Raw genomic sequence first — 19,096 nt, forward strand, 5'->3', positions numbered from 1 at the left:
TGTCGCTTTGCGTTCTTATTTGATTTGTTTTTTAATACATATATATTCATTGCATGTTTTCGATAAAATTTCTATAACTTTTATGTTTGTTACAGTTTGGATTGAATGCTTTTCCTGCTTTTTTCTACTAAATCTTTTCTCAGAATCTTGCCAGCAACAGACTTTGGTATTTCGTTTATGAAGGCTACTTTCTTGATCTTGAATGGAGCCACCTGAAGATACATGCAAATACGTAAATATGTAAAACGGGCACGACACATGGAACTGCATATGAAGAAATAAAGGTGTGTACACAAACCTGGGAAGCAACAAATTGTTTGACTTGGTCTTCACTGAGTTCAGAGCCAGGAGCCCTTACTATGTTTGACTTGTCCATACACGTGTCGCGATCGTGTCCATAAAAAATGCATTAATGAATTTCTATATAAAACGTCATAACCTTTTACCTTCACGTTTTACCTTTGATCAAGATTCAACAAAGCATATTTCTGTACAAATCTTCATCGCTTTCTTCAAGCTTTGTTTTCAACTTTTTAAGGTTTTTTCATCTTTCAAGGTTAGTTACATTTCATCTCACTGTTATTTCTTATTAACTTTTCCTATTCACATTATTACGATGGCTTCTGTGTCGAGTACTGGCCAAGAAAATGTAGAGCTTTCCACTTCAGAAACAACTGACCTTCCTGAGGTTAGTACGATAGCGTCATCACTATCTGAGAATCACTTTGACGGTTTGAAGATTGATTTTCATCATTTAAATCAATACAACCCTATTCTTCCTACTACCAGTCAAAGGGCCAACAAACCTCCTGCCGGTAAAATTGCTTTATACGCTTTACAGCTCACCCACGGCAATCTCCGTGTTCCTCTTACACAATTTCTTCTCCGCATCCTCAAATATTTTAGAGTCTGTCTGAGCCAAATTCATCCCCATGACCTTCAAAAAATTATTCTTTTTGAAATGTATTGCAATGCCTCCAATATAAAGCCACGCCTTAAAGTTTTTATTTTTCTTTTTAGAATTCGAACAATTAGCCAATGCTGGCTCACCATTGACAACAAACCAAAAACACATTTTGTTGGCACAAATAGAGTTTCAAACTTAAAAGGCTGGAAGGATCCATTTTTCTTTGTTGACGAGGGGGTTATTCCGGAAGCGTATTCCGTTGTCCGTAAATGGAAGTCTATAGATGCTGGTGTAGGAAAGGCTGTCTCGGTAACCACCGCAGAAAAGCAAATAGTGAACCATCTTAAAGAACTTCGCCTTCCGCCAAGATCATACGAGAAGTATGAGGGGATTCTTGTTTTGTGCAAAGTAAGCCAAGAATGGCCAAGTACTTCTGTGCCAGTACTCCGCCAGAAGAACCATGGTAGGATGTGTTATGATCATCCTAATACATATACATGTTTATCTATTTTATGCCATTATTGCTTATATTGCTGTATTTGTCTTTGTTTAATTTTTGCAGAACAAACCGAGATGCTTTTCCACTCTGCTATCCTGTTACTAGATCTTGAGGATGACGTCGAAGTCACCGCTCGTGATAAAACCCCTGCCGAGCTAGAGGCAGAAAGGATTGAAGCCGAAGCTAAAGCTGCTGCTGCTAACGCTGAAAAAGAAGGAGAAAGCAGCAGTAGTAGTAGTTCAGACAGTGAGTCTGAGTCTGAGCGGACCACGGAGGACACCACTACCGAGCAAGAAACAACTGGCTCAGTTGATATTACTGGTGATACGCTCCCCAGTCCTCCTGTAATCAAAAAGACACCCAAGAAGGGTAGAAGCTCTAAGAGAGCAAAAAATGTTGAGGGGAGCCCTAAGCTAAAACGCCGAAAATGTATGCCAACATTACCTTTTCTTGATATTGTATATATCTTTGTTCATAACTGTTATGCTTGTTTATAATGCTAACTTATTTGCTATGTTAGTGCGTTTAGCAGATTCAGATGACAGCCAAGGAAAGACTGTTAAAGGCGGTGAGCGGAGGACGGAAGAGATCCGCAAAAGTCAAGAGGAGAAAATTCTGAAATCTCCTGATCGGAATTTTACTCCGTTTGATGAAACTGAGTTTCATGGGCTGGGCGAATCATGGAGGGATCCTGAGAAGAGGTCGGAAGGAGACTCCTATCATTCTCCGCCTCCCACTACTATTATCCCTGCTGTCACATCTACAAATGTTCCAGAACCACCAATTCCTGCTCACCTGAGCGCTCTGCAGGCGTTTATTGATAACCCTGCCACTAACTGTACAGATTTCTTGACTCTTCTTCAGGTACCAATGATAAAATAATTTGTATTTATGTGCTTGCGCTTTATTTATATGAATTGTTGATATTGATCATAACGTTCTTCTTTTGCAGGGTTGTGCTGTTCCTGAGCTAAATCCTCACTTCAATGCTCTTCGTTCTGAACAACTTAGGGAGTCAACTGTTGCAGCTACTGTGTTGTTGATAAACCACCTAAGGAACTCTCTACAATTGCAGAAGCATCAAGAGTCCATTCTTGAGATAGCCCGTACTGAAAGGGCTGAAGGTTCAAATGCTCGCAAAAGAGCTACTGAAGCTGAACGTGCTTTGACCAAGACTCAAGAAGCTTTGAAGGCTAAAGAAGCTGAGTTAAAAGGTGCTCAAGATGTTGCTGTTATCCTGCGAGAGGAGAAGGAGAGAGTGGTGGAAGTTGAGAGAAAGAAGGTTGAGGAGGAGAGGTTGAAGGTTAGTGAACTGGAGAGTCAGCTGAATGCCTTGAAATTAAGCTTGAATGCTGAGAAAGAAAAGGCTGATGAAATTCTCCGCAGGGCGAAGGCCGGTGAGGGCAATTTTGCTGAACTGAAGAAAGGGACACCGGGTGTAATAGCTAAGGTCCTTGGATCTCAACTTGTCGGGAATCCTTACAATGATTATGTTGAGGCTATGGTCACTCATTCCATTTCTGATGTTACCGAAAAGGTAACCAGACGCCTTGCCCCAAACCAACCTCTTCCTACTGCCATTGCTAACCTGATGCGTCCTGGAACCTTGGAGAGAGTCGAAGAAACAAGGAACAAACTGATGAATCTCAAGGTTAACGTCTTTGATGATGTTTGTAATAGGGAAGAATCATCCGCCAAGGATGTTCTTGGTGTTGAATTTTTATGAATTCTGTAATAACTTATTAACAGTGATTGTAATTAATTTATCTGCTTTGTTTAAACTTTCTATGTTGCAAATACATGCCACTCTTATGATTATGTTTGTCTTTATGCTCATTCCAAATACTTGGATTTTTTTTTGCTAAAAGATAAATCTGCTGCGCTCCAAGCATATGATAAATTCTCTATGTATGATTGTGTATTGCATAACTTAATAAGACATACTGAAAAGTGTTTGATGTAATTGTTATGAAGATGCCTTTCACTGTTAACTTCTTCTGAATTAACAATATACAAAATATTGAAATTATACTTTGCAAATATCATGCCTTCAAATAATTTGCAGGACATTAGAGTCCATCATACGCTTTTCATCATGAAATTAATGAGGAATAGTTATGAAGTATTTTTGAAGAGTGGTTATGAATTAATAACCTTTCTGCCATACGCCTTCCGTCATAAAGTTTATGAGGAAGAGTTGTGAAATACTTTTGCCTTCATATAGTATAGGAACTTCTTTCGTTTTGTGAAGTAAGCCTTTATAATATTTGTCATGACAAGTATCTAGTTTTTCATTTTGCCTCAGTGCGTTCTAGTAAAACCTTAACGTTTTCTAGCCGATCCCTTGCGCCTTTTGCTGGCCGGCACAAGAGCATCCGCCATCGGAAGTATAAAAATACTCTCCTTCTGCGGGCAGGATATAAATGCAATGTTTTACATTTGTCACAGGCAGCACTTTGCATAAGAAAAAGATAAAATTTTATTGATTGATAGTGCGCATTACATAAACAATTCATTATGAATTTAGGTGATCAGGCCTAATTAGTACATAATGAAAGTTTAATGCATGTTGTTGTAAACATATGCATTGTAGCATAACTACAATGGTGTACAATAAAATGATAAAATTTGTTCTTCATAAAATGATAAAATTTGCTCTTCATACGCCAAGCGCCTAGCGGTGTCCGGCCTAAATAGTTGATTATGGTATAAAAAACTCTTGAACTTCATCATCTTTGAACAATCGATTATGCCTCTTCTGATTTGCTCTGCCCTCTGGCAAATTTGTAAATGTAGATCGTTCCCTAGTTGGGGCTACATACTGTGAATGTATGGCAGCCACTCCGTTAGGAGTTGGAAATCTAATCTCCGCATGAGCAGTGGATGTAATTGCTCCAAACTTTGCCAACGTTGTCCTTCCGAAAAGGACATTAAACCGAGAAGTACCTTCCAAAATAGTGAAATCAATTGTTTCAGTCCTCAGCAATGGGAATGTTCCCATAACAACTTCTAAACGGATTCGCCCCATGGCGTTCACCGGTATTCCTGTCAGCCCTGAAACCCTCAAACTTGTCCGTCTAGACCTATCCTGTATGTGCCTTGGGAAAGTTCTCAAACAATGCCAATAAATGATGTCAGCTTCGCTGCCTGTATCCATGTAGATACGGCTGATGAACATGTTTGCAATTTCTGCTGATATGACTACTGGCTGGACGGATAAAGTCCAATTTTGAATTGGTTGGAAAATGATTGGAGCATGTCTCCAGCTTTCAACATTGTTGTCTGATTGCTCACCATCTGCATAGCGACTATCATTGAACCACACCATTTTGATTACCAAGTCTGGAGTTGGTTCACGCTCCATTATCCGCTCTCCATATTGGTTTCTGTTTCCTCTTCCGCCATGCTCTTCCCGTCTTCTATTCTCATCCCGATGTCCTCTTCTACCATCATTTTTCTGCCATGCAAATTTCTTTTTAGGATCGTTTTTTCTGTATTGCTTTCCTTGTAACAAGTGATTCAACTCCCCTGCCTTAATCTTTGCAATGATTTCCCTCATCAAAGACTTGCAATTATATGTATCATGACCCTATGCCTCATGAAAGTCACACCATAGTTCACTTCTTGGGCCATCTCTTTCCTCCATAGGTGCTGGAGGATTGAAAGCAGACCGAATAGGTTCAGTGAAAAGAATCTCCTTAGGAGTTTGGTTAACGCCATTATCAACGGATGTCTTTCTAAGGGCCTCCTGTTATGATGAAAATCATTGGGATGCTTGTTGTCTCTCCATCCGTCATTGGAATTGTGATTTCTCCTTTGGTTTCGATCAAAGTACCGTCCCCCGTTGTGCGGTTTGGTGCTGTTGTTGTTACCATCAAACTTGCTTGGTCCTCGCTCGCTGGCTCGGACATGCTTTTGTGCAACTTCCAATGCCTGGTGCAGAGTTTTTGGTAGGTCATACCTTAACGTATGAACAAGTGCACTAAATCTTCGCTGATCCAAACAGAAAATAAAACCAGACACTAGTTACGACTCTGGACAGTCAGGTATTTTCTGCGCTTCAAGAGTGTATCTTTTCATGAAATTACTCAAGGATTCATTATGATCCATCGTTATTTCATGTGCATCAAGATGTGTCAAAGTGCAGCTTCGAAGATTTTGATACTGCATAACAAACATTGCACGAAGATCCAAATAACTTGTTCTACTTCTTGACGGTAAACTAGCAAACCATTCACTTGCCATTTTCTGCAACACCATAGGAAACATATGACAAGCTACTTCGTCATCCCAATGCTGCAACCTCATTGCACCTTCAAACATGGTAAGAAAATCTTCAGGATCTGTAGTACCATCATATACTCCAATTGCCGATATGCCAAGATTTTTGGGTAACGGATAGTTAGCAATTCGATCAATGAAGAACTGAGTGGATTCTGCCATAGCCGGCGGCTTTGTAGCTTGCTCTCTAGTAATTAGAGCGAAAAAATTATCTACAGCCACAGCGCGGACGGCGGGCTGCGCTAAGCGTTGCTTATACTTTGCCGGAGCTATCTATTTATAGTGATAGATCCACCGGAGTGTTCAGGGACACGTGTCAGATGATGCTACGTTCTGTTATTCGTGATTCGAAATTTGCGCTGGATGCGACGCTCTCCGGTCAGGGCTTAAGCGCTAGGCGGCCTTCAGGGCTTACGCATGACGGAAGCAGCCTGCACAGCGGAGAACGCTGGACGGACAGTTTCACAAAACTGCTATTTCAAGTATTTCTGATGCTAATTTCATGCGATCATTATGCCTTTATGCGTGTATACGATAGGATACACCATTAGTTCCGTAATTAAGACAATGTCAAATGTTCCATATAAATGAAAAAAAAGTGTTATCAAATGTTACCCTATTTCCTATCTTCTTGTCCTTCAATTAATTGTTACAAACTATTATAGAAAGATATTTTATGCTTTGTGACCATTAAATGGTAATTTCTGGCTACTTGGATGTTTGTCGCTTTGCGTTCTTATTTGATTTGTTTTTTAATACATATATATTCATTGCATGTTTTCGATAAAATTTCTATAACTTTTATGTTTGTTACAGTTTGGATTGAATGCTTTTCCTGCTTTTTTCTACTAAATCTTTTCTCAGAATCTTGCCAGCAACAGACTTTGGTATTTCGTTTATGAAGGCTACTTTCTTGATCTTCTTGAATGGAGCCACCTGAAGATACATGCAAATACGTAAATACGTAATACGGGCACGACACATGGAACTGCATATGAAGAAATAAAGGTGTGTACACAAACCTGGGAAGCAACAAATTGTTTGACTTGGTCTTCACTGAGTTCAGAGCCAGCAGCCCTTACTATGTTTGACTTGTCCATACACGTGTCGCGATCGTGTCCATAAAAAATGCATTAATGAATTTCTATATAAAACGCCATAACCTGTTACCTTCACGTTTTACCTTTGATCAAGATTCAACAAAGCATATTTCTGCACAAATCTTCATCGCTTTCTTCAAGCTTTGTTTTCAACTTTTTAAGGTTTTTTCATCTTTCAAGGTTAGTTACATTTCATCTCACTCTTATTTCTTATTAACTTTTCCTATTCACATTATTACGATGGCTTCTGTGTCGAGTACTGGTCAAGAAAACGTAGAGCTTTCCACTTCAGAAACAACTGACCTTCCTGAGGTTAGTACGATAGCGTCATCACTATCTGAGAATCACTTTGACGGTTTGAAGATTGCTTTTCATCATTTAAATCAATACAACCCTATTCTTCCTACTACCAGTCAAAGGGCCAACAAACCTCCTGCCGGTAAAATTGCTTTATACGCTTTACAACTCACCCACGGCAATCTCCGTGTTCCTCTTACACATTTTCTTCTCCGCATCCTCAAATATTTTAGAGTGTGTCTGAGCCAAATTCATCCCCATGGCCTTAAAAAAATTATTCTTTTTGAAATATATTGCAATGCCTCCAATATAAAGCCACGCCTTAAAGTTTTTATTTCCCTTTTTTGAATTCGAACAATTAGCCAATGCTGGCTCACCATTGACAACAAACCAAAAACACATTTTGTTGGCACAAATAGAGTTTCAAACTTAAAAGGCTGGAAGGATCCATAACTTAGTAGTAAAAGAACCAACCCTTCAATGTTAAAAAAAGATGTTGCAAAAAAAATCTTTTTTTACAAAAAAAATCAACTAACTTTTTTTTTCTCTTCCTCAACGATAAAGGAAGTAACTTTCATAAAAATAACAATCCTTCAATGCTACCAAAAGATGTCGAAAAATAATCTTTTTTACAAAATATATCAAATAACTTTAAAAAAAACCGAACGCTAAAAGAAGCAACTTTCACAGAAGGAACAACCCTTCAATGTTAGATGTCGAAAAAAAATATTTTTTACAAAATAGATCAAGACTTTTTTTTTAACTCGCATTCAAAACGTAACACCTGGCGCAAAGCGAGGGCTTCACAACTAGTTATATCCAATTGTCCAATTACTCCCAACTTTTCTTAAGAAAGACTCCAACTTTCAAAAACCATGAAAAAAACAATTAAATAATAGGGGATTTAAGGGTAGAATGTTCATTATATATATATATATATATATATATATATATATATATATATATATATATATATATATATATATATATAAAATCTAACAACTGTTTTCTCCTCAAATCCTCTCAATTACTGGGAGGAGAGAAATATAGATAAAAAACTCCATTATCTATGAGCTGAAACCTTCTCTTTTCCATTCCTTTTCCCTTCAACTAAAAAGGAAAGTAAAAATCTTTTTGTTATATATATATATATATATATATATATATATATATATATATATATATATATATATATATATATATATATATATATACATACATACATACATACATAATTGGAGATCTGTGAAACATGATAAACTATGAAAACATAATTGAAGCAACGAAGTTGAAACACAGTAGGTCCAAATGCAACACTGAAAAGGCTTAGAAAAAAAAATCAAAGTCCACTATTATTCTAGCAAGGCGCGAAGACTTAAAAAAAAACTTATATTATTCCTTAGGGCCTAAGAGCCTTTTATATATTTAGTTCTAGATCTCTAAGTTCTCGGTAGTTACGAGCCCTGAAAGAAACGTCCATATATCCTTTATTTGACAAATTGAAACTGGACTAGTTACTTAAAGTGGGCCGCATACTGGATCTCTTCACTTGGGCTTCTGCTGGTCCAACACTCACAATACCTGTTTGATATTGGACTAACTGCACGACAGGTGTTGGGTGTTGCTGATGATTTAACCTCGTATCAGATTCAATAGTTACACCTGTCGATTCTGAAACATAGAACGATTCATTAGCAGAGGGGTTGATTCGCAGGTGATTGAAGAAGTTTACACTTGATTCATTCAAAAGTTTACCATCATAGTCACTCAATTTTTTCCAATTGGTGATTTGATTGTTACTCTTTGGTGATTTTTAATTGGTTATTTTTAATTGATGATTTTTAATTGATGATTTTTAATTTAGAATTCGAATTATCTGATGATTTGATTTTTATGTGATTGACTTTGTGTTTATGAAACATCTTAGTCACACTATTTATTTTTTATTGGCTTAGTAATTGGTTGTGGATAAAGTTGTTACTGTTTCTTTTTTATATATATAATGCTTAATTGATTGATTAATGGTGTACCTGATCGATCATCTGGCTTATGTCTTGCACAGATTTCTTCACGACATGGAACAAGCAAGCCCCATCGTCCGTTGTTGCAACAACATTAACAACCGAAGAAAAAGAAAAGAGGCAATTTCTGACCACAATCCCATGGATAATACTGACATCCACAACCCTCTGAAAAACATGGAAACTTCCGGTAAGAAATATATCTAATTATTTTTTTGTAGTTAAAGTTTATGTCTTTTATACTCCTAAATAAATAAAATAAATTTTTTAAGTGGGTATTATGTATAATATGTTTGATCTGATGAAACAGATCCGGTTAGCTACATCATATTATTTGATTGATGGATAAATCTACTGATATAATCCCTTTCGAAATACACATACCCATTACACATATTATTATATCTTGCCTTTGATGGATAGAATTTGGTTACGTTTTAATTATATAAGGATTCGAATTTTCTCATGATTTGTTTTGATTTTGTAGATTGACTTTGCGTTTATAAAACTTCATAATCACTCTTGTTGATTTCAGTAATTGGTTATTGTTGTTGTTGTTGTTGTTGATAAGGTTGTTAATGTTTCTCTTATATATGATTGATTGATTGATGGTGTACCCCTTTGTGATCATCATCGGGCTTATCCCTTGCACAGGTTACTTTATCACCACATGGAACAACATAGGATTTGTAGCTAGCTAGTTAAACTTATTTCCGATTTTTAACTTTTTTTCATTATAATTAGGAGGGCAGAGAGAAGTATTTTTTATTTTTATTTTTATTTTTAGAAAACTTTCACAAACATTAAGATCAGGTAAAAATATGAATATTTGAAAACACTTTGTGATGAATGTTATTAAATTGACCAGAAAACGATGGACGAATAACATTCATCACGATTAATGTTATTTTTCGAGCATTTCTTGGTCACGATGAATATTATTCTTCGAGCATTTTCTGGTCAAAATAATAACATTCATCACTAAGTGTCTTTTTTTAAATGTTCATATTTTCACCGGATCTTGACATTCATAAGTAACTTTTTTTTTTAGAAGTTTATATATATATATATATATATATATATATATATATATATATATATATATATATATATATATATATATATATATATATATATATATATATATAGTGGTAGGATCAAGAGGGAAGTAACCAATCGGGGGAAGAGAGGGGAAGCAAATTTTTTTTTTTTTTCGTTTTTTGAAAAAACTTTGTTCACGAACATTATAGATTGGATGAAAATAAGAACATTTAGAAAAGACACTTCGTGATGAATGTTATTATTTTGGCGGGAAAACGCTCGAAGAAGTGATATATAACAATTATCGTGTTTTTCGAGCGTATGTTGAGGTTTTAGACATTAGGGTTTAGATATTAGGGTTTATAGGGTTTAGATATTAGGGTTTAGAAATTTAGGGTTTAGGGTTTAGGGTTTAGATTTAGGATTTAGATTGAGTTTTTAACACGAACGGTTTAGAGTTTAGGGTTTAGGGTTTAGGGTTTAGGGTTTGGTGTTTTGGGTTTATGGAATAAACCCAAAACACCAAACCCTAAACCCTAAACTCTAAATCGGGCTAAATTTTACTTCACAAAACATGGAAAAAAAACGTTAACATTCTTCACGAACAATATTATCTTGAATGTTATTTTTGTCGATCGTTTTTCCGCCAAAATAATAACATTCATCACGAAGTGTCTTTTCTAAATGTTCTTATTTTCATCCAATCTATAATGTTCGTGAACAAAGTTTTTTCAAAAAACGAATTTTTTTTTATTTTTGCTTCCCCCCGCTTTCCCCCGATTGGTTACTTCCCGATTGATCATGTCCCTATATATATATATATATATATATATATATATATATATATATATATATATATATATATATGGTGGTGAACAATAGCCAGCCCTATGTGTGTAATGCAGTAATGCTTCTTTCATGAAGTCTTTTTGGTTTTTAAAAATAAAATCAATTATAAATATTGACGTATTGTATTGCATTGCATTGCAGGGGGCTTTTCCATTTATCATCATAAAAAACAAAAAAAGCAAACCCGTGTTATATCGACAAAAATTATCATGGGTGGTGATGAGTTGCCGGTTGACAGCATATACAACATCTTGTCTAGAATGCCTGTAAAATCTTTGGCTCGTTTTCAATGTGTAAGCAAGGTATGGTGCAAGTATATTAACGATCCGTATCTTGAAATCATGCATGCCAAACGAGCTATGAAAGATCCCACGATGCTCATCATGGTCCAATTAGACCGGTTTCCAAAATATCCGTATACATTACTGAGTATGCTGGTAACTAAAGAAGAAGAAGAAGAATCTGCAGCAGCAGGAGGCAGTACTCATGATGAGGTGGTGATCACAACAAAGGATCCACCGTATATGGAGTTTTGCTCTAAAGACTGGGGTTCTAGATTTATTGTACAAGACATAATTTTAGGTTCCTGTAAGGGTTTGATGATCTCATCACAAGACCACCTCAACCCTCCTCACAACAACAACAACAACGTTGACGACGACACCACCGTTTTACTTGTGATCAATCCTTTAAAGAAAGAATGTTATAAGCTGCCACCTATCAAAATTTGGTCATGTACATCATTACATCACGAACGAGAGGCATGCGGGCTTGGTTTTGATGAGTCTACCAATACTTACAAAATGGTGTGTGTTGTGCTTCGAAATCAAGAGAATATGATTTCACGTGATTATGATGATGATGTGGTGAAGGAGGATTTATGCACCATGATATATGTATTGGGCACGGACTCATCATCATCATGACGGGAGATACCCCAAGTTCCACCGTATCCCATAAGTGGTGAAGCTGTATTTGCTAATGGATGTTTGTACTGGTTGGTTAGTCGGGGTCTTAAATATTGGCCACGCGGTCTAATAAATAAAGTAATATATTTTGACATGATGAAAGAGGAATTTGGGTTGATAGATCCTCCTAATACACTTACTGATCGGATTGGTAGGAGGGAGCATTTGGTTGATCTAGATGGTCAAGTTGGACTTGTGTATAATGGTACCTTAAGCAAGTGCTTCATAGAGGTATGGTTACTGAATCATCAAACAAACTGTTGGGTCCTCCATTGTAGGTTCGATAAAAAACCGCTTCTTCCTCCTAATGGCTTAATAAAGGTTATAGGATACTGGAACAAGGATGCATGCGACTTATTAATAACATACGGTTGTCGGAGACAGTTGTTTATTTACCGCTTAAAACAGGGCGTTTTGCATGAAGCCAACTTTATTATTCAGGATATTCTTGCACATGGGCGTACAACAGATTTTCGACTGTATCAAAATACGTTGTTTTCTTCGATCCTCCGTGGTTCAATCAAGAACAAATGATGATGATTGATGGGGGGAAGCTGTCAGTTTATCTTTTACTACTAAGTTTTAAATTTCTATAACTTTTATGTTTGTTACAGTTTGGATTGAATGCTTTTCCTGCTTTTTTCTACTAAATCTTTTCTCAGAATCTTGCCAGCAACAGACTTTGGTATTTCGTTTATGAAGGCTACTTTCTTGATCTTCTTGAATGGAGCCACCTGAAGATACATGCAAATACGTAAATACGTAATACGGGCACGACACCTGGAACTGCATATGAAGAAATAAAGGTGTGTACACAAACCTGGGAAGCAACAAATTGTTTGACTTGGTCTTCACTGAGTTCAGAGCCAGCAGCCCTTACTATGTATGCCATAGGTATCTCTCCCGCCTCTTCATCTTCAAATCTACAACAACGTTAAAAGTATTTTCTGACTGAACTTGCATCTGTTGTTAGTTGAGGTGGCAAAATGGGTGGGTTGTTTAAGGGTTTATAGTTTGGGAGTGCATGTAGCTTTACACCTTTTACTATTGTATGTATTCAACTATGAACGTTTTGCTGTACGCATTCAAGTTTTGAAATCGTCTTTTGTATGCATTTAACTTAGTGTTGTATGTATAGAATTTACAAATAACATGACAATTTATCTAAGTAGTAAAAAATGTACAAATGTGAATACAGGTTTTGAAGTTGGATGCATATAGTAGAAAAGGTGTAAAGTTCCATACATTACCAAACTATAACCCATCTTTATTAATGGTTCTTACAGATTAAGTTATTTAGGTGCAGGTTCAGTTGCCTTAAAAGATAGTATGTTTGTCAGATATAAAAATGTATTATTTCAGAAAGTAACATGCTTTTTCCAATAAAATGATCTAGGAGATTTTATTCTTTGATATATTTTGGTCGACACTCAACTGACATTTTTTTATTTCAGTTTATGCATGTATATGTATTTATATTTTCTTTATTTATCTGTTTGATCAGTCGGGGATAAATTAAGGTGTATCAGCACATTTTTATGTAAAATGGGTAGAAATTGCCACCAGTAAATGTCGCACATAAAAACGAATTATCTGAAATTTAACTCACGGTATAACTGCTGCATCGAGTACTTGGGGATGATTCAGTAGTATGGCTTCAAGTTCTGCTGGGGCGACCTGCATATACATAGTCATGTTAACCCAAACAGATGCAAAACTAAACTAAATATGGGTCTAATTGGGTACACCGACAGGTAAATTGGGTATATGTACTGGCTTTTATTTATTCCTATCTATATAACACGCATGAACAAGTTGCTTGATTTGAAATACCTGATACCCATTATGTTTAATGAGTTCTTTTAGTCTACCAACAACAAAAAGATAACCATCTCCATCAAAGTAACAAAGATCGCCTGTTCTCAACCATCCATCTTCATCAATCGTTGCAGACGTTGCAGCCTGATTCCCTAAATAACCTTTCATCACTGTGGGCCCCTTTAACCATAGCTCACCTTCACCATAAGGACCCATAAAAACACCCGTCTCACTATCAACCACCTTAGCACAAAAAGTTGGCATTAAAGCACCCGAAGCTGCTGACAGGGCTTTTGCTTCTTCACCGGTAACAAAAAACCCTACTGGCCCACAACATTCGGTCAAACCATAACCCTGTTTCAACTCGACCCACGGGTACTTTTCTCTAAACCGATTAGCCACATGCCTGCTCAACGGTGCACCACCTGAACCCACACTTTTTAAAGATGATAAATCATAGCCATTTTCATTGTACTTAACTAACTGAAGTATAACTGGAGGAACTGCTGGTATATTATTGACTTTATACATTTGTATGGCTTGTAACATGCGTTTGAAATCGAACCGTTGCATTAAAACAGTCGTCGTTTCACAACACAACATCCCGAGCGCGAAAAACGCTAAACCGTAAACATGAAACATGGGTATAAAACACAGAAAAATGTCATCTTTTGCTGATGTTATGTCACTTGCCCATTGTAGTAGTTTTATCGCAGTAATAAAATTCCCATGTGTCAATATTACACCTTTACTTGTTCCGGTGGTCCCGGATGAGTACAAAATTGCCGCCGTGTCCGATTGTTTTCGGCGGTTTTCCGGCAACACCAACGGCTCATCACAATCAATCAATTCTTGAACCAAGATCTTGTCCCCATTCGAGTGGCCATTAGTGACTAATGTAACGACCTTAGATGAAAGTAGTTTATGTGTCTCTTCAGGTGCAACAATGGCTAGTTTTGCACCTGAGTCAAGTACTTGTTTGGTTATCTCATGTTCAGTGTTGGCTGGGTTAGCCGTGGTGACAACTGCACCAACCAAGAGTATGGATAGGCATATGGTTGAATAGAGGGTTGAGTTAGGTGACAAAACAAAGACTACATCACCCTTACGAACCCCGAGTTTATGGTACAGTCCAGCTGCTAACGATTGAATTGACCGTTGGAGTTGATTATATGTGACTCGGTGATTCGTAGCTGAGTCTATGAGTGCAACTTTTGAGTCAGCTCGGTCCGGACTTGGGAACTGAGACAAGACAAATGTAGCTGTGTTTAAATGAGTTTGAGTAGGGATATTATGTTTTGGTTTGAGATGGACCAGGGAGCTGTAGATTCTGGTTTGTGGGTCATAACCGGTCTTCATTTGGGTCGATGACTGCGTTCGACTTACGGTTTTGTATCAGAACGGGTCGATATTCGTTTGTTTTAACCAGCATATATTTGGGAATGAGCTGTAGAGAATGTTAATTTCCTTGTTATTAAATGAAAGATGATGGGTTATTATGAATATTCATATTCATATATGGGTTAGCGGCTATGGTATGGTCAAAAGTAGGACGCATTCATCTCTTAAAAATAATAATAAACTATAAAATAATCAAATATTATGACCTAATAACAACAATGCATGAGTGTGTAAGCAGTGGGTTGCGCGTTCTGACAATGGTCATTTTTAAATAATCTGACCTAATACATAATGTAACTCTACTTTGTTCTTAGTGGATATATATTCTAAAAAATAAAAACGTATATATAATCAAATCTTGTAATTATAATTTTATATAGTAAAGAGAAGAAAGTTACATCATTATAATGTTTGTTTTGCATAATGATATGCGAGTGAGACAACTGGTCGGGTGAAACTTGATCTGTGATGATTGTCTTCTTCTTTGTGTTTTTAAAGTTAACAAACACATTTAGATTTTAAACTAAGATTTTTCTTTAACAACTTTCTTTGTTTGATTCATGTTTCAAATTATAACAAGTAATAATTAAGAATAATACATTTAATAATAATAATAATTTGCTAACAATAGTCCTAATGTTTATAGATTAGTTGTACATAGTGGCAGGGGCAGAAACAGAAGGGGGCCCGGGAGCCTGCCTCTAGTAGATTTGAAAATTTTGTTCAAAAATATTTTATTTTTATTTTACCCGCAAAGCCTTTATATTTTACTCTAAATTCTCCATATTTTGCCTAAGATTCTATATTTTATTCAAAATTCTCCATATTTTACTTAAAAACTTTCCTATTTTACCAAAAAAAACTGCAATGCGAACGCTTCTAAAAAAAATCATCCTCGATGAGAAAAATTTCTGGTTCCACATCTATGAGTTTGAAAGTACGGAGTAATATTTTTAAAAAGCACAATTGTTTTATGTTGAGGGCTGATATCAAATATAAAAGGTATTCTAATATTTATGGTTTATTTATATCTATCGTTTAAACGTACAAGATTTAACATATCGATTTAATATATCTAGAATTATGTAATACCAACTATGCGTGAGTGTTTAAGTGTAACAACCCAACCCTTATGCAACCGAAATATGCAAAAATAAAAAAAAAATTTGTTTGTTCAGCAAATGGCGCGGCGCGCCATATGGCCGCGCGGCGCGCCAAACTGGTCTGTCTAAAAAGTCTTTAAACGTGAAAAAGATTGGCCACTTCCCGACATATTTAGACGAAACGCTTTTACCCACATCTTCAAATATGTAAAACTAACACGATTCAAACATAAAATAAGTTTTACAAAGTGGGGCCCACATCGGCCGTTTTACGAGTTTCATACAAAAGTTTGAGTTTCGACCACATTAGTTTAATTTTCAAACAAACTACGAGCATGATGTTTGGGGATAAACTACCCAAATCCTAGGCCGAATCCACAAGTAATCCAAGCAAGCAACCAAAAAGGGAAATCATCTAAATCCCGAGCATACCCTTGCCACGTCCGCCTCCGAACCTAAAAATGTAAACAACGAGAGGGTAAGCTAATGCTTAGTGAATGCAATACTTATACGCATACATACATAATTCAATTACTTGCATACACCTACACAACAACACAATAACATTAGCAAACCGCAATATCGAATAAACGAATAATCGTACGTACAACAAGTCAACATCATTAGCATAGAGATCTCAACAATAATATACGCCAAATACAAATACGTACAATGCTAATAAAATTACACATCCCAATATACCCAATGTCGACATTCGACTCGATGGTGGCCGACGAAGAGTAGTAGGTCAAAATCGTTAACTACTCACCACTCATCGCACGCGTACGTGGCCGACGAAGAGTAGTAGGTCAAAATCGTTAACTACTCACCACTACGCACCATGAGGCCGACGAAAAGTGCAACCGAAACGTTAACACTTACCTCAATCACAAGGATGGCCGACGAAAAGCGAAACCGCTTACCATCCCACGATAAGTGGCCAACGAAGAGCGGATCCCCAAACAGATAACACTCACCACTTACCCCAACACACATATGTGGCCGACGAAGAGCGATAGGTCAAACATTAATCACTCACCACATATCTAAACATACACATGTAGCCGACGAAGAGTGATAGGTCAAACGTTAATCACTCGCTACATGCCCAAACACACACATGTGACCGACGAAGGGTGATAGGTCAAACTTTAATCACTCGTCACATGCTCACCTCCAATCGTGGTCGACAAAGAGTCATTCCTTTCGGATATAACTCACCACATTCCAAACACCATATATACACGCGTGGCCGACAAAGAGCGATAGGTCATACGTTTATCACTCGCCACAAACACAAAACGAATATAGCCAACGAAGAGCTTTCCACACGGATATTACTCACTATATTTTCCCATCTCAATCGTGGTCCACGAAAAGTGAATCCTAACGGATGTCACTTACCACATCGCACACAAGCAACCAAATTATATACATAAGCGTATAAATATTCCACTCACCTTGATTACTTGAAAAGCAATCCCGCTTGAGCTCCTAATCGTCCAAATGCAAATTACCTAAGTAATTCACAAACAAATAAGCTAAACACTCTAGCTTATGCCCAAAACACCAATAAGTGCAATTTCGACCCATTTGCACTTCCAAGCACAAACCGCGCCCAAACTAACCAATAATCACTAACACAAGTGAGAATGGTCCTAATATGCCAATCAAACCCAATCATAGGTGTTAAACACCTATCTTGCCCAAAATGACACTTAAACCCTAATTTGACCCATAAGAAGTCAATATCACGCCATTAGCAAGTTTTGACACCAAAACATATTTAACTCGGTTCTATGCTTCAACTTAATCCATTTTAAGTTTATAAACCTTATTAAATCGGCAATTGAGTCATAATCATCAACAAACCCTAATTTTGACTCTAGTCAAAATTAGTCAACCATAAGAACCCTAATGGTTTCCAAAACACCAATAATCACTAACACTAGTGATTATACACCATTTACAAGTCTTAAACATGGTTAAATCATTAACCAACCCAAAACTCGCCAAATATCAAAATAGCAAGTTTTCATAAACCCTCTTCATCAACCAAATGGGTTTTACAACTAACAATCTCAAACCCTAACTTGAATATCAAATCTAACAAATGAAATTCGGAGTTAGAACTTACCAATACTACCAAAACATAGCTAGGAGCGAGATGAACAACTTTAAAACCCGAGCTTTGGTGAGAATCCAACTCCTTCTTCTCCAATTCAAGCTCTCTCACTATAGAACTCTTCCTCTCTCTCTAGATATGGATGAGAGTGTTTGTGTGGGTGAGAAATGAGCTCCAATGGAGTTCTAGATCAGTTTTGGTGACCCTAAACCGACCCTAAATGAAAAGACCAAAGTACCCCTCATTTGAACCTTTTAAAAAGGCTGAAAAATGCTTCAGGGGCAATCGGCGCGTCGCGCCAAAAGGTGGAGCGCCGCTCCAAATAACTGGAATTTGTGGTCGAGCCCAAAACAGGTTTCAGCAACTTGTTTTGGCCATAACTTTTCGACCGTAACTCCGTTTTCGATGAATCAAATATCGTTGGAAACGTAATAAGATTTCCTTTCCAATGGTAAGGCTTTGAAACATCAACACAAACTTTATTTGGGGTTGAAAAGATACGTACACACCTTGTCACTTCAGACAACGTCTAGTTTCCTTCGGCGTTTGAGCAAACAACACGTACCCTTCATACACGCATCGTACACCATAAATACATTATGTACAATAAATATTTGGGTCTTACAACTCTCCCCCACTTAAACTCGATCACGTCCTCGTGATCTTCTCCACTTAACCAATCCGGA

At 36.9% G+C, this 19,096-nt stretch overlaps 2 protein-coding genes across 7 annotated transcripts; one reads left to right on the top strand and one right to left on the bottom strand.

Moving 5' to 3' along the window:
* The first annotated feature begins 8,677 nt into the window (after window positions 1-8,677).
* Window positions 8,678-15,389, top strand: LOC139893672 (uncharacterized). Of its 6 annotated transcripts, none has more exons than XR_011774661.1 (4): window positions 8,678-8,798; window positions 9,147-9,295; window positions 11,137-12,857; window positions 14,780-15,389. XR_011774661.1 is itself a non-coding variant. In XM_071876845.1 (3 exons), the coding sequence occupies exons 2-3, from the start codon at window positions 9,160-9,162 to the stop codon at window positions 11,919-11,921; spliced, it is 921 nt and encodes a 306-aa protein (XP_071732946.1). In that variant the 5' UTR covers window positions 8,678-8,798; window positions 9,147-9,159; the 3' UTR covers window positions 11,922-13,150. The 6 variants fall into 6 exon arrangements, 1 of the variants encoding a protein (XP_071732946.1); XR_011774660.1 differs by lacking the exon at window positions 14,780-15,389 and adding an exon at window positions 13,468-14,752; XR_011774662.1 differs by lacking the exon at window positions 14,780-15,389 and adding an exon at window positions 13,264-13,324.
* Window positions 12,572-15,140, bottom strand: LOC139890114 (peroxisomal OPC-8:0-CoA ligase 1-like). The gene is made up of 4 exons (XM_071873015.1): window positions 13,797-15,140; window positions 13,573-13,640; window positions 12,784-12,886; window positions 12,572-12,697 (listed from the first exon to the last, which is right to left on the bottom strand). Exons 1-4 carry the CDS (start codon window positions 15,138-15,140, stop codon window positions 12,572-12,574), a joined length of 1,641 nt encoding a protein of 546 aa, XP_071729116.1.
* Window positions 15,390-19,096: the final 3,707 nt, after the last annotated feature.

The sequence above is a fragment of the Rutidosis leptorrhynchoides genome, chromosome 2 (assembly GCF_046630445.1).
Source record: "Rutidosis leptorrhynchoides isolate AG116_Rl617_1_P2 chromosome 2, CSIRO_AGI_Rlap_v1, whole genome shotgun sequence".
Lineage (NCBI taxonomy): Eukaryota > Viridiplantae > Streptophyta > Magnoliopsida > Asterales > Asteraceae > Rutidosis > Rutidosis leptorrhynchoides.

Bases quoted from the DNA above. Each gene is read 5' to 3' on its own strand.
- LOC139890114 (XM_071873015.1), bottom strand. From the start codon at position 15,140: ATGAAGACCGGTTATGACCCACAAACCAGAATCTACAGCTCCCTGGTC. The intron at 12,887-13,572 runs GTGAGTTAAATT...ACGTTGTTGTAG, and splicing joins CTCGATGCAGCAGTTATACC to ATTTGAAGATGAAGAGGCGG. The intron at 12,698-12,783 runs GTTTGTGTACAC...ATGTATCTTCAG, and splicing joins AACAATTTGTTGCTTCCCAG to GTGGCTCCATTCAAGAAGAT.
- LOC139893672 (XM_071876845.1), top strand. From the start codon at position 9,160: ATGGAACAAGCAAGCCCCATCGTCCGTTGTTGCAACAACATTAACAAC. The intron at 9,296-11,136 runs GTAAGAAATATA...ATTGCATTGCAG, and splicing joins GAAAAACATGGAAACTTCCG to GGGGCTTTTCCATTTATCAT.